Source organism: Pangasianodon hypophthalmus, chromosome 18 (genome assembly GCF_027358585.1).
Source record: "Pangasianodon hypophthalmus isolate fPanHyp1 chromosome 18, fPanHyp1.pri, whole genome shotgun sequence".
Taxonomy (NCBI): Eukaryota; Metazoa; Chordata; class Actinopteri; order Siluriformes; family Pangasiidae; genus Pangasianodon; species Pangasianodon hypophthalmus.
This window is the reverse complement of record NC_069727.1, coordinates 671148-686400: the sequence shown is the minus strand read 5'-3', so window position 1 is coordinate 686400 and position 15253 is coordinate 671148. Positions and strand designations below refer to the sequence as shown.

Here is a 15253-nt window from a genome sequence, read left to right as displayed (position 1 = left end):
CTGATATGTTTGCATACACTTCGCACATGTTTGCGCTAACTAGTAGTAATATAAACAGAAAGAAAAAACTAAATAAATAAGTAGAATAGTTTCTGAGAGAGCAAAGCCGCTATGTGTGAACACGCCGCCATCTTAGTTCTCGTGTGTGTGTGTGTGTGTGTGTGTGTGTGTGTGTGTGTGTGTTTCTGACAGGAATTTCATTCATGGAATGTTAGGAAAGGTGAGTCCACATAAACCGCGGCAGTAACTGGGTGTCCTGCTAAACACTTTATACCTGTGTGTGTGTCTAAGAATCTGTATATCGGAGAGTTAGGAGAGAGAGCAGCTCTGTGTGTGTGTGTGTGTGTGTGTGTGTGTGTGGACATTTACATTTATTCATTTAGCTGAAGTTTTTATTGTACAGTGGAGTTGTCGAGGGTTAAGGGTCGAGCTGAAGGTGGTGCTGGGATTTGAACTCACAACCTTCTGATCAGTATATAAATATTTATGTATTTTTTACTGCCTGAGATGTTCTATAAGGACATTGACCACAGATTCATCACTACAAGAGCCACTCACTCAACTCAAACACACATCACCACATTATACTAAAAATAATCAAAGCACTTTTATTTCATTAAATGTATAAAAATAGATGATTGTTACACAATAGGCAAAAGAGCAAATAAAACTATGCATAATGCAAAATATTTACTTGTTCTCATTCTGGAAAGCTAAAAAGTCACATTTGCTTGTATATTGTTTATTTAGATGTAATATTAAAATTAACTGGCCATCACTCATTTAAAAAGTGAGAATATTGAATTAAACCTGAGATTATAAAACAAAAATCTGAGAATATTGAATGAAACCTTAGAAAATAAAACAAAATCCTGAGAATAAGGAAACAAACATGAGAATCCTGAATGAAACCTCAGAATTTAAAATGAAAATCTGAGAATACTTAATGAAACCTGTATATATGTTTATGATACTTGCATATACTATATCTGGCTTGCAACAAAACAATAAAAAATGCAATATAGCAAGCTATCTAATTAGCATGACATAGTATGAATATTTCATAAAGGAATTTATGCTGTCCTCTCAACTGCATCACTCCGAAGAAGCTAGACAGCTAGCTAACAAACACACAAAAATAGTTTATCCTTTCCAGAATGTTTACTTCTGGGATTGCTCTTTTCCTTTTTTTTGTAAAGCCGTAATACAGTAAACAAGAAATGAAATTACAAATTGTACATTAATTCGTTTGATATACATATGTATATGAATGCGTACAGTCTGCACGTGCATATAGATGTGATGGAAAACTTTCTCACATTATCAAATTTCATCGATCACAAACTTCACTTTCAAGAAGTAATATTATGTTACCACATAACACTCTTATAGATCGCTTACAAATAGTCAGCAAACTTACAGGCATATCTTTCTCCAATGCAACGACTGTTTGTGAGCTGAATTGAAGCCGATGCTGCATGTTGACTGTTACCGAACTAAATCAACACAGCGTATGGAAGAATAACAAAACTGCAATATTGAAAATGGCCACTAGGTGGCAGCTATACACCATGACCAGATAATGAGCAGAACAGAATTCTCTAATCCAGTTCAACTATGGTTTATAGCTAAAAGAATAGCATTGAACATAAAGGTAATTTGTGTCTTTTTAAAAAAATGAATAAAGTGATGTTTTAAGAAATAAAAAGTGTTGTAAAAGAAAAGCTGGAGACATTGCATTAGGTAATATGAAAGGTGATTTAACTCTCCCTGCTCTATTTGCTAATAACTAGGGGGAAAATGAACACAGTTCAGAAAACATGACATTTTTGGAAGTAAAATAAAATCATTTTTTGCGTTTAAAAAAGTGTAATTTCCTGAGAAAAGGCCTTTGGTGGCGTGTCTCAGTCACATGGTCCCTGTCTTTCTGAGATTTCTCCTCCACATCATCATATTCTGTAAAATAAATACATTTACCTCTTTAATATATCCTTTGTATTGTATTAATTGTTATGTAAAACCTTAAAAGTACAGTAAATGATACACTATGTAGGAATGTCTTTAATATTCTAGCAATAAAAAAGTGAAAAAAGGCCATTTATCAATTCAGCTTTCTTAATATTAACACAGGCCATGTGTATAAGATGTGGAAGTAAATGAGACATAAATATAGGTCTTATCTAAACTGTTTAATAAATATGGCTGCACTTGTTAAATGACAGAATGGAGATTACAAAACAGAAAGCTGATATTTATATTATATATCGTATATAATACAGTCCCGCTTTAACTTTGCTGCCTTTGCACTCATGTACATTACCAGAATAAACATCTCACTCACCTTCTGTCTCTCCTACATCCTGTTCCTCAGTGATGACAACATCATAATCTTCTGGACTGTCTACTGAAGAAATAAATGAATAAGTAATGAAGCACTGTGTGTGTTGCTGTTATAGTAAAATACTGAGTTACAGGGTGGTGTGATGAAGCTGAGTTACTGCTACCACCCTAACGCTGATCATTTAACTATAACAGCATGTCCCCAAGTGTTTTATTCCTCTTATACCATGGGAATTTGCCAAGAACTGCAGTTTTTCATTTAGTAAAGAATTAGATGTCGTACTTTTTATCCATTCATAGTTACAGATAATGTTGTAGAGCTTTGGAAAAATAATTTCCTTTTCTCACTTATGTCATAGCAGCTATAAACAGTGGTTCCCTCACCAGCTTTTTTTTTTTTTTTGTCTATTTCCAGAAAAAACTGACCTGTGATGATGTTTGGGTTCGTTTCCGTGGTAACTGCATCATCATAGTTCTCGGACACGTCCTCTGTCAGAATGTAGAGATAAAAGCTATTAAATCCACATTAATGTCATTAATGATCATTTGGATGCTTGTGGATGCAATACTGTCACATTATTATCATACCTGTCAGTATAACTGACTTCTGATCAGCTGTAATGGCGTCATCATAATTCTCTGCTTCATCCTCTACACCAAAACACAGATATTTAAAGAGATTTAAAGTTTACTGAAGTGGCAGTTTGTACACTGTGTATTTGATGACACAATGCAAAATGACATCGTATACATGTAAAAAATGTCACTACACACAAAGCAATAAACAAACTTATTTGCAGTATGTGTGTTTAATTTATACTGCTTTCTAAACCAAATCCGAAAACAGAAGCACACCATCCACGTTATCAGGGATCGGTCCAGCAGTGACGGCATCATCGTAGTCCTCTGGTGGGTCAACTCTTCCTGTATCACCTAAATGAAATAAAAGCAGAGGGTCTGTACAAACAGCTCCATCACATTCTGACCTCATGGTTTAATGTGAAGTCAGTAAATGTATGTGATCAGTTAACAACTGCACCCACTTATGAAGTCACTGGTGTCGATCACATCATCATAATACTCAGCCTTTTCTCCAATCCCAGACTTTACTGGAAAAAGAACAATTTGTTTGTTTTGGGTTTTTTAAACACATTTATACTCAATAAAATCCTCATCCAAAGAAGCTTTGATAAATTTGATAAGAGGGATTTCAGAAGCTTAAAGTAAGATAAGGTTGATTGTGAGATGTCATGTGTCAGCATTAAAACACTGGAGTTACTGTAATTCTTCTATACAATACATCATAATCACGTCTCAGAAAGGACACATTTAGTCATTTCTGATTTTTAATTGCAATTCTAATATCTTTCAGTTAATGGAGTTAGACAAACTCACACTCTGGCCTTTTTTACCTGAGAGAAGCTCATCATCCACATGCTCATACCCAGAATGCTGTTCTTCAGAGAGGAGACTTCCTGTTAGAGGAGAGCAGCACAGTCATGAGACGTGTTCAGAAAAGCAGATATTTCACACACACACACACACACACACACACACACACAGAGAGAGAGAGAGATGCTCTGATTCAGGAAAACACACATTCAGTATAAAGTTTTTAGCAGGACATTTAATAACCATCAATGGTTTATGAGGACCCACCTTTCCGAACATCCGTCCAATAAAATACATGTCACTTAAACACACATGGATATGCACACACACACACACACACAGAGGGAGGGAGAGAGTAATGCACCTGTGCAGGAAAGCACACACACGCGCACACACACACACACACACACACACACACTCACACACACTCACACTGAAGAAGGGAGAGAGTAATGCACCTGTACAGGAAAGCACACACACACACACACACATTTGCACCTGCACTGAATCAGAAGCTTTAATAGATGTTTATCAGCAGAATTCTGTCTCTACACCACATGTACTCTAACTGCACATTTCCTCTCACACACATTTAGCTTATTTTTATTTATTTGTGATAATATATATACATATACAAATATTACATAATACATTACATATATACACACCAATCAGCACAAATTGCTGAAAAGTTAAAGCTGGCTATGATAGAAAGGTGTCAGAACACACAGTGCATCGCAGCTTGCTGCGTATGGGGCTTTTTAGCCACAGACCTGTCAGAGTGCCCATGCTGACCTCTGTCCACTGCCAAAAGTGCCTACAATGGACAGGTGAACATCAGAACTGGACCACGGAGCAATGGAAGAAGGTGGCCTGGTCCGATAAATCACATTTTCTTTTACATCATGTGGAAGGCCGGGTGCGTGTGCATTTACCTGGGGAAGAGATGGCACCAGCATGCACTATGGGAAGAACGCAAGCTGGCGGAGGCAGTGTTATGCTCTGGACAATGTTCTGCTGGGAAGCTTTGGGTCCTGGCATTCATGTGGATGCTATTTTGACACATACCACCTACCTAAACATTGTTGCAGACCAGGTACACCCCTTCATGGCAATGGTATTCCTTAATGGAAGTGACCTCTTTCGGCAGGATAATGCGCCCTGCCACACTGTAAAAATTGTTCAGGAATGGTTCGAGGAACATAACAAAGCGTTCAAGGTGTTGACTTGGCCTCCAAATTCCCCAGATCTCAATCTGATTGAACATCTGTGGGGTGTGCTGGCTATCAAGTCCGATCCATGGAGACCCCACCTCGCAACTTACAGGATATAAAGGATCTGCTGTTAATGTCTTTGTGCCAGATACCACAGCACACCTTCAGGGATCTAGTGGAGTCCATGCCTCAACGGGTCAGGGCTGTTTTGACAGCAAAAGGGGGACCAACACAATATTAGGTAGGTGGTCATAATGCTATGGCTGATCGGTGTGTGTGTATATATATATATATATATATATATATGTATATATATACATAATATTCGATTTATTTGTATCCACTCAGCAAGTATTAATACAGGACATTAGTAATAGAGATGCGGAATACAGAAAAATACATCATCTTACAGTTAAAACATGGACTGTATCAAGATGATCAAGGATATAAATAGCAGCTCCTTCTCCATATATGACGGCTGCCAATGATAGCAGACACTGAACAGCATTTTGCTAGCTGTTTAGCTCTCCTTTTAGGCAGCGCTACCAGCTGTAAGCCCCTGATGACCAGTCTGTGGACATGTCCTAGGCTGCCGTATATGAAGACCAAAAGTCTACACTTGTAGCCGAGCTCTGAGATGTTATTCAGGAGTGGTTAGTACTTAATAACCTTAGTCCTAAAGGCTTCCTCAAGGCTAGAGTCAAATGTGCAGCCTACCTCTAGGACAAATACCTGTCTGAACTCTTCATTTAAAACAACAACATCTGGAGTATTAGCAGAGAGATTTGCAAAAATTAATGAATGATTGTTACAGAGGTTGAACATGGCAGCTTTCACACAAGAATGCTTGTACATTTTGACAGAAGAAGGAAAATAGATTGATATTTCTTCTGTTATGAGCTCTACTATTCTATGTATCCACACACACACACACACACACACACACACACACACACACACAGAGGGAGGGAGAGAGTACAGGAAATAGTACAGGAAAGCGTGTACACCCGCACACACACACACACACCCACACACACACACACACACTTGCACTAAATCAGAAGCTTTAATAGATGTTTATCAGCAGAATTCTGGCTCTACACCACATGTACTCTAACTGCACATTTCCTCTCACACACATTTAGCTTATTTTTATTTATTTGTTGTAAAGAAATAAATCACACTGGATTTTGGGGAAAATGTTGCTTTAAGCACTGAGTTTGCATTGAGGTGTGTATTTTGTATTGAGTGATTTGATCATTTGCATGCAGTGAATTTCAGCTACAAGTTTAAATAGAATGCAATAAGTGTGATGTAGAACAGTCCACATATCACTCACCTCTTTGACTGGAGCTCGTGCTTCTTCTAGTGATGTATCTGTGGTTGATCTCTTCATAGACTGCCTCAGGCTGAGTCTTACGCCTCCTCTTAGAGACAACTGGGAGTGGATAATAATAATAATAATGATAATAATAATAATAATGATAATAATAATAATAATGCATTCATACACAAGTGTTTACAAAACACAAGACAATTTTTGACACCGCAATAAAACAGAATGAGAAAATAATTAAATGTTTTTATGAATAAATGGTGAGATTTTAAATAATAATATTCTTACAATTCATTACAAAATAAAGAAAATAATATGCAATTTTAAAGCTTTTTGCCATAGAAACAAAAATTTGACCTCAGCCAGGATTTTGGTATAAAGAGCAAATTGGTGTTCTTCCTGATTTACATTCATAAAAAAATTTAAGAACCTCAAAAACAGAAACATTATGAGCAAATAAGAGGATTTTAAAAGAAGAGATGAATTGTGATGTGAATCTTTTTTCTGTGTAAGAGATTCTGGCAGTATCTTTCTGACCGTCTTGTACAATAGTAATTATACTGTGGGGTCGGACAGATTAGAAAACACTGCAGTGATCAAGTCCAGCTGACTTAAAGGCATTTACAAGTATGTCTCGTACCTCTCCTGAGCACTCTGTTCTGGTAAAACAGTACCAGCAGAAGCACTAAGGCCAGGAAGAGCAGCGTTCCCAACACAACGAGAACCAGTGGAGGGGTGGATGGAGCTCCAGGTGATGTGGGATTTGAAGCGGCTCTTACTGAAGTCAGAAACACAGAAGAGGATCTTGATACGACACCGTAATCATAATATTTAGAAAAAAAGGTCAACAGTAACAAATATTGTATTGTAACATACATAAATACCTGATTTGGTGGTTGTTGTGGTGGTGGTGGTTGTGGTGGTGGTTGTTGTGGGTGTAGCAGTATTGGACATGGTGGATATGTCTGTATTTACAGAAAGAACAAAAAAACTTTTTCATACAGTAAAAATATACTCTCACTAAATAATATTTATGACATGCTGATCAGTGTGTTAGTTTAGGGTCTGAGCTTTCAAGCTAACATCTAAGATTATAAATGAATGCTTTTATTATAAATCAGTGGAGTGGAGACAGAAAGCTGAAAAGTTAGCACACCCCTCTGACCTGCACAGGTGACTCCAGCATGAGAGCAGTCAGTGTGTTTCTTCAGGGAATGATGACAGTCCCACAGGTGAATCTCATCCCCTCGACACTTCACTCTGTTCAGCCAGATAGTCCCTTCACCAGCACCAAACGGAACATTCCTATCAGCACTCAGCGCCGACCCACAGCCCAGCTGTCTGCACACCACCTGAGCGTTCCTGATGTTCCACTGATCATCACAAATGGAGCCCCACGTAGCGTTATGATACACCTCCAACCTCCCAGAGCAGCTTCCCTTTCCTCCACTCAGCCTGAGAGGCCAGTGCTCTACATCACACACATCACACATGAGGAAACACACCAACGCTGAATAACAGCTCCAGTCACACAGCTCACTACAACACAATGATACATCAACAAGAACTGACCATCATCTATTAAAACTATCTTATTCCTGAACACTGCTGAATTCTGGATTGTGATTGGTCAGAAGGTGTTGATTAATTTTCTATAACAGCAGCTCTGATAGTAGTGAAGCTGCAGATCACAGGTTTATATTAATGCACTCATTCGGTTGCATTATCATTTCTATAGAACAGCTCAGTCACAGGGACGTGTATGAAAGACTCTCCACATAATCTAAGACTAATAAATAAAAGTGGACTTTAATTTGTGTGGTTACTTTACAAAGATAAACATGTGTAATCATATGGTGATGTATTCTGTAAGGAGATGTTTATTTAACATTCATCTCTAGTGTCAGTGCTTTCTAACAGTCTGTTTATAGCTGCTATAATGTAAGTGATAACAGGAATTAACTTCTTTTATTTCACAACATTAAATGAAACTATAAATGGATAAAATGCACGGCATGTCATCCTTTAATTTAAGAAAAAAAATTGTTGGCTTATTGCTGTGCTATGAGAGGAATAAAACACTTCAGGACATGCTGTTATAGGAAAATAATCAACTTTTGAAACACAACTCTTTCCTTAACAAGTGACAGATTTAAGTCTCCTTACTTGAGCAGTATTTCTGAAGAGGAAATTTAGAGCAGGTCCCATGAGTACGTAGAGACGTTCCATCTTCTGCAGTAATAAAAGCATGAAACAGACTTTTCACTCATTCTTATTTTATAGCTGGAATATTTATGCAAATTATACAGTAATGTATAAAACTAGTAGAGAGAGAGAATCCTCCTACCTGTGCAGGTAATATGAACCACCTCATCACTACGACTATCACAGTTGTTCTGTCCCCAGGGTGAAGATGGACACTTTAACAGATTAGAGTCGTGTTTCCTACATTTCACATGATCCAGCCAATTAGGAGCAGATTCAACTCTCCCTCTGGCTGAGTCCAAACTCTTGAGACTTCCACAGTTCAGCTCTTGACACACCATATTTGCTGTTTCTATCTCCAGCTCCATCTGATTGTGACACACATTACCCCAGGTTCCATTGTAGAACACTTCCAGATTCCCCTCACAGCCCTCCGTGAGTCGGATCTCTTTAAACTCTGGTGAGAGAAGGAAGACTTGCACTTAATTAGTAAAAATCCTGTTTGACTCAGTTAAATATTTGTTATATTATCTTTAAGTTAAAAGATATTCAACATGGATGACATTTATAAACAATTCCTTATTATCATGTTGAATTTCAGGAACTTTGGACGTCAGTTTTGAAATAAAACACATACACATTTACAGCATTTAATCGCAATCATCACACTGTACCTGAGCACACGACTCCTACGTCCTCATGGTGTCCACATTCTCCCTCTTCACTCAGCTGAAATCTGCAGTTCCACAGGGACGTCTCGTTCCCCTCACACTCCACCTCATTCAGCCATATGGACCCAGTTCCAGGACCAAACCAGGCTGGTATGTGGGTACTGAGGGCCTCTCCACACTGCAGCTGTCTGCACACCACCTGCGCATCCTCAATATCCCACGAGTCATCACACACTGTCCCCCACGAGCCGCTGTGGAAAACCTCCAGCCTTCCTGCACAGTCTCCCCCAGAACCAACCAGCCTGATGGAGCTGTGGGCTGGCTTACACACACACACACACACACACACACACACACACACATACATATTATGGTACAAAAATATGAGTTAACTACTTTATTTCTTCATTTATAAAAAAAACTGTCAAAAAAAGCTTTGTTTTTTTCAAGGCTGATGTGTCAGAAGGCAACATTACCCAACATCAGCAAATTTGTAGATCTGAACATTTATGGCTCAGTACTAACAGAGTAAAATTTTTGTTCTGTTGACATGAACTGTAAAAAAATAGCTTTTTTAATTAATATGCTAAATAAGTACTTTCCTACTGATCAAACTTTTCTTACCCTTCATTTTAAAGTGCTGATTGTGTACATGCCTGCTCATTGGTAGATGTTGTGCTGCTTACCTGAGCAGGTGATGTACAGCTGTTCCCCGGAGCTGCAGTTGACAGGTTGTGCACTGCTGCAGTTCCCCAGATGAGCTTCACTCCCAGAGCAGCTGAAACCCGTTACACACATGTGTTTGTGTTCAGTGGTGGATGGAGAGGAGCGGTAGTTCAGCACGGAGCCACAGCCCAGCTGTCTGCAGAGCACAGACGCCTCAGACAGACTCCACGAGTCCAGGAGAACTCTCCTCCAGTCCTGCCTGAAATAAATCTCCACCTCCCCCTGACACTCGCTCCCTCCAGACAACTGCACTCGCCCCTCATGAAACGCCACGGATGATCCTGAAGCAGAAGAACATCATTTAAATATTCTAATGAGCACTGACTTTATTCACTAACGTGGTGTACGTGATGTTAATATCTCACCGTTACAGATGACTCCAGCATCGTGTTTATGAGAGCATGCAGCTCGACTCCATGATGAGATGCCACATTGTGATAGGTGTGTCTCCTTCCCCTGACAATCAAACACATCAGCCCAGATGTGGCCACTCCCCTCCCCAAACCAGTCCACCTCCACCACAGCCACAGCACTCCCACAATCCAGCTGTGCACAGAGAACATCTGCAGCTTTCATATCCCAGCCTACAGCACAAACTGTGCCCCACTCACCGAGGTACTGGAGCTCCACTCGACCAGAACAGGAGTCCGATCCGTTCACCAGCCGAGCCTCTGTGTGACCTGAACAAACAGCCGAGAGCTCAGTGAAAGAGGAAAATTAACAAAGGCACCTTAAAGTTTGATTGACAGGTATGTGATCTCTATTTAAACAGCAGTTAAATCATGACACTTAACCAGAACATATTAATCCCACATCGTTGTAATGGGAGCAGTTTGAGAGTTTGAGTGAAGATGATGTTGGACAGAAGGTAATCTCAGATTCGTTGCCTCTACACTGAAGCTCCTCTGTCCACACCTGACCCTCCCCTCGGCCAAAAGCAGCTGATCCCAGCACCTCCACAGGAATCCCACAGCCCAGCTCTCGACACACAACCTCTGCATCCTGCTGGTCAAAGTCAGCATCACACACTGTGGACCAGGAACCTCCATGAAACACCTCCACTCTCCCAGAGCACCGGTGAGGACCAGTAGCGAGTCTCGGCTTTCTGTGACCTGTGTTTTATTTCATTGTGTAAATATTGTGCAAATTCTTAAGGGCATATACTACAAAGAAAACATTCCCATGTCCCAATTTTTTTTCAAATACAGAAGTTTACCTGAGCAGATGACTCCAGCATCAAGAGCATGATCACAGTTATGTTTTCCTTGTGAGTTACAGTTGTTCAGTGTCGACTCTGATCCTCTACAGTATAAGTCATGTATCCAGATTTCTCCTGATCCTCGTCCAAACTCAGCCCAGTACCGCAGATCTGCAGCCTCCCCACAGCGCAGCTCTCTACACACCACTGCAGCATCTTTCATATCCCAGGCAGAACTACACACTGTGCCCCACTGTCCATCATAAAGAACCTCCACTCTCCCAGCACAGTGACTTCCACCATTCACCAACCTCAAACTGTCTGAGAGAGAGCGAAAGAGTGAGCAAGAGAGAGAGAGAGAGAGAGAGAGAGAGAGAGAGAGAAACACATGTACAGAAGAATGGAGTGAGTATCAAAAAAAGATCAAGGTTTGTGATTGTCTATATAAGATACTGAACATCATTTAAAATAATTTTACCCAAAAGAATCTATCCAAACACAGCAGATCCAAAAGAAAGACATCTTTCATTCTTTTTTTTATAATACTTGTGTACTAGTGTTAACAGCAGCATCACAGTACTCTGGCTTTCAAAATTAATCAATGACATTAAAAAAACTTTGATGTTATTTATGACTGTGTTCATGATTGAGATTACAAAATTATCACATTATTATCATACCTGTCTGTATAACTGTCTTCTGATCAGCTGTAATGGTGCCATCAGGTTCATTTTCTACATTAAAACACAGATATTTAAAGTGATGAAGTCATAATGAACATTAAAGTTACAGAAATAGTGTTTAAAAGTCACAACAGTTACAGTGGGTCGGATTCAGAGTCAGTGACTTAAGTCCAAAAGTAACATCAATATGTGAGCAGGGAAAGTTCCTCATATTCAGAATCGAGTTATGCAGCTGCTTAAGTCAGTTTCATGGGTTCTTCATTCATATTATTAAAATCACCTGCATGTAAGTCATGGCTCTCAGGTTGTCAGATTATTCTTGAGCAGAAATGTCTGAGACAGGGTTTTCCAACAGCGTCTAGACCACTGAAAATAACAGTTTTTAAAACTAATTCGCTGATACATGAATGAAACGATGGTGAGCATTTAAATAAATCTAATAGGATTTGAGTATATTGAGAATATATTACTGCATGGATAGTCCTAGTTGTAATTATCACATTTATCACTGGTTTATCAATTTAACAAATTAAACTGTCTGTTAATAATAATAATAATAATAATAATAATAATAATATTATTAAAATGACATTATTCTTCATGCAATGTGTAGTTCCTCTAAAGCTGATTTTACACCAGACTGCAGTGACGCTGCGTCCAACACGCTGTCATGTTAATCAGAGTGGACTTTACACCGGACACTGGCAGCGCAGTCTATTACACTCAACATTTATTTTATAGAACTTAAACATAGATTGTGGTAATCATGATATTTTCTAGAACACATTTTAAATATTATGATTAAAACCAATTTACCTGAGCAGGTGACTCCAGCATCACCAATATGATCACAGTAATTTTTCCCCCACTCTGCTGAACTACAGTTCTTCAGTGTCGACTCTGGTCCTCTACAGTCCACATCATTCATCCAGACTGGTCCTGATCCTCGTCCAAAGTGAGCCCAATACCGCACATTTACAGGCTCCCCACAGCCCAGCTCTCTACACACCACTGCAGCTTCTCTCATATCCCAGTCATCATGACACACTGTTCCCCACTGTCCATCATGAAGAACCTCCACTCTCCCAGCACAGCGACTTCCATTCACCAACCTCACACTGTCTGAGAGAGAGAGAGAGAGAGAGAGAGAGAAAGAGAGAGAGAGAGAGAGAGAACATGATTCTGAGTGTAGGTTATTTCCCTGACATTTGGGCTCATGGTCTCATAACATCTATTTTCCAAAGTGGAGATCAGTTCGACCCTAACACTTACCGAGGCATCTGTGTGAACAGTCATCTAAGGAAGGTTTTGTGTAACATCATTAACTCGACACTTATAGACTTCATTACCAAGCACAAAGTCTGAGTAAAAGTCAGATTGGATTCGTATCAAGTCACAGCACCACTGATCACATTTACACCCTCAAGCTGCAACTCTGTCTCACTCCACACTCCTGAGGAAAGAGTTTACTCTCTTTATCGCCAATTTTTAGTCCACATTTGTTATTTTTGAACAAATATTAGATGATATCATCTGTTACACCACTTTCCAGACCTTTGTACAATAGAACTTTGTGCCAAATATAAATTGAAACCTTTTTTGAAATATTTAAAAAATGTGAATATTTTGTTTTTGTTCTGGATAAAATCTGGTCAGTTCGGGTGTGTGGGGTGTAAATATGATCAGTGGTGCAGTGATTTGGGAGGAATCCAAGCTGACTTTTACTCTCACACACACACACACAGACATACACACAAACACACACAGACACTATCTCTCTATTTTACACACACGCACACACACGCACGCACACACACACACACACACACACATACACACAGTCTCTCTCTCTCTCCCACACACACACACACACACACACACACTCTCTCTCTCTCTTATGCACACACACACACACACACACTCTCTCTGTCGCTCTCTCACACACACACACACACACACACACACTCTCTCCCTCTCTTATGCACATACACACACATACACACTCTCTCTCTCTCACACACACACACACACACAAACAAACACACTCCCTTACTTTATTTACATTGTTTTGTACTCACAATAAATCATGTGTAAACTCTAAACATTAATCTGGATCTGATTTTATAACTGAAGCCTCAGAAAAACCCCTGAGGATGATGTGTGTACGCTCATGTACAGCTTTTTACATTCTATAAAAATGAAACACTTTTTATAAAGTTACGATCACTCCAGGAAAATTTCTCACATTTCATGATTAAAAATCATCCCTACTGTTAAAGTGAGAAGTGTGTGATGTTTTAGTGTGAATAATCAGTGTGTACTTACCAGCTGCTGTGAGTGTGAGTGTGGATGAGAGAAGAATAAAAGTCAGACAGATTTCCATCTCCCTCCTCGCTGTACACGATGTGTTCACCTCCACTCGCCCAGAGAGACTGAGAGAAGTGTGTCCCCTCACTCAGCCCCCTACAGAGAGAGAGACAGAGAGACAGACAGAGAGAGAGAGGCAGCCAATCATACTCCCTGTTACCTTATTAGAAAGATGAGAGGAAATCATCACACAGCCTCAATAACAAATCAGATGAGGCATTTTTCACTTTCTCCATATATATCAAAATAACGTCAGCACTGATGAACAGAGCTCCGCCTCCCATCTCTGAGGTGTGTGACTGATGAACAGAGCTCCGCCTCCCGTCTCTGAGGTGTGTGACTGATGAACAGAGCTCCGCCTCCCGTCTCTGAGGTGTGTGACTGATGAACAGAGCTCCGCCTCCCGTCTCTGAGGTGTGTGACTGATGAGAGTCGACCACATCACACACTGATTTCAGAGAGAGGAAGCACTCGGCTGTGGTACAGCATTAATGCCTGACAGCTGCACAGAGCAGATACACACTGATAAGTTTAAGAAATATTAGGTAAATGTAATTATAATCAAGAAATTTTACCATTTCACTTTCACTTAGATATGTTTACAGCACATACACACAGACTCACTATGTGTTTCAGGTTCATACACACACTGACAACATTACAACACGATTTAAACCATTTGTAGATTTTTTTTACTGAAGTTTAAAATTTATTTACAAATAATTTTGAGGAATATTAAACAATTTTGACTCTATTCAAGAATACTTACCATTTCATTTCCAATTATTTTTTAAAACACACACATTCATTTCATCTGGATTTCAAGATTATAAACATTAATAATTTATTTTCATTATTATTTAATTATTTTTAATGAAGAACATTAAATTTTTCCATCCACAAGATGGCAGTAAAGCACTTCCAAACTGAGAGTTCTGCTTAGTGAAATGTGTTTTTCTTTTAACTGACCTGCTGAGGGCGCTGTTAGGATGCTGCTGAATTATTATTATTATTATTATTATTATTTTTATTAGTATTATTATTATCTATAAAATTGCTAATATTGTGGTTACAAATATGAGTAATTATAGAAGTGATAAAATATACAAAAAACACAAAAT

At 39.1% G+C, this 15253-nt stretch overlaps 1 protein-coding gene across 1 annotated transcript; it reads right to left on the bottom strand.

Annotated features, from left to right (window-relative positions):
* Positions 1-1009: 1009 nt before the first annotated feature.
* LOC117599473 (scavenger receptor cysteine-rich type 1 protein M130-like) lies at positions 1010-14220 on the bottom strand. The gene is made up of 21 exons (XM_053241860.1): positions 14091-14220; positions 12582-12887; positions 11763-11816; positions 11101-11403; positions 10679-10996; positions 10250-10564; positions 9845-10165; positions 9162-9476; positions 8630-8944; positions 8449-8514; positions 7448-7753; positions 7167-7247; positions 6923-7060; positions 6286-6384; positions 3753-3815; positions 3384-3449; positions 3196-3273; positions 2929-2991; positions 2767-2829; positions 2342-2401; positions 1010-1956 (listed from the first exon to the last, which is right to left on the bottom strand). The coding sequence occupies exons 1-21, from the start codon at positions 14146-14148 to the stop codon at positions 1847-1849; spliced, it is 3498 nt and encodes a 1165-aa protein (XP_053097835.1). The 5' UTR covers positions 14149-14220; the 3' UTR covers positions 1010-1846.
* Between the last annotated feature and the right edge of the window lie 1033 nt (positions 14221-15253).

Coding starts and splice junctions, on each gene's coding strand:
- LOC117599473 (XM_053241860.1), bottom strand. CDS start 14,148: ATGGAAATCTGTCTGACTTTTATTCTTCTCTCATCCACACTCACACTC. Junction 10,565..10,678: donor TGTGGGATTAATATGTTCTG/GTTAAGTGTCAT, acceptor CTGTTTGTTCAG/GTCACACAGAGGCTCGGCTG. Junction 7,248..7,447: donor TGCTGGAGTCACCTGTGCAG/GTCAGAGGGGTG, acceptor CTGTAAATACAG/ACATATCCACCATGTCCAAT.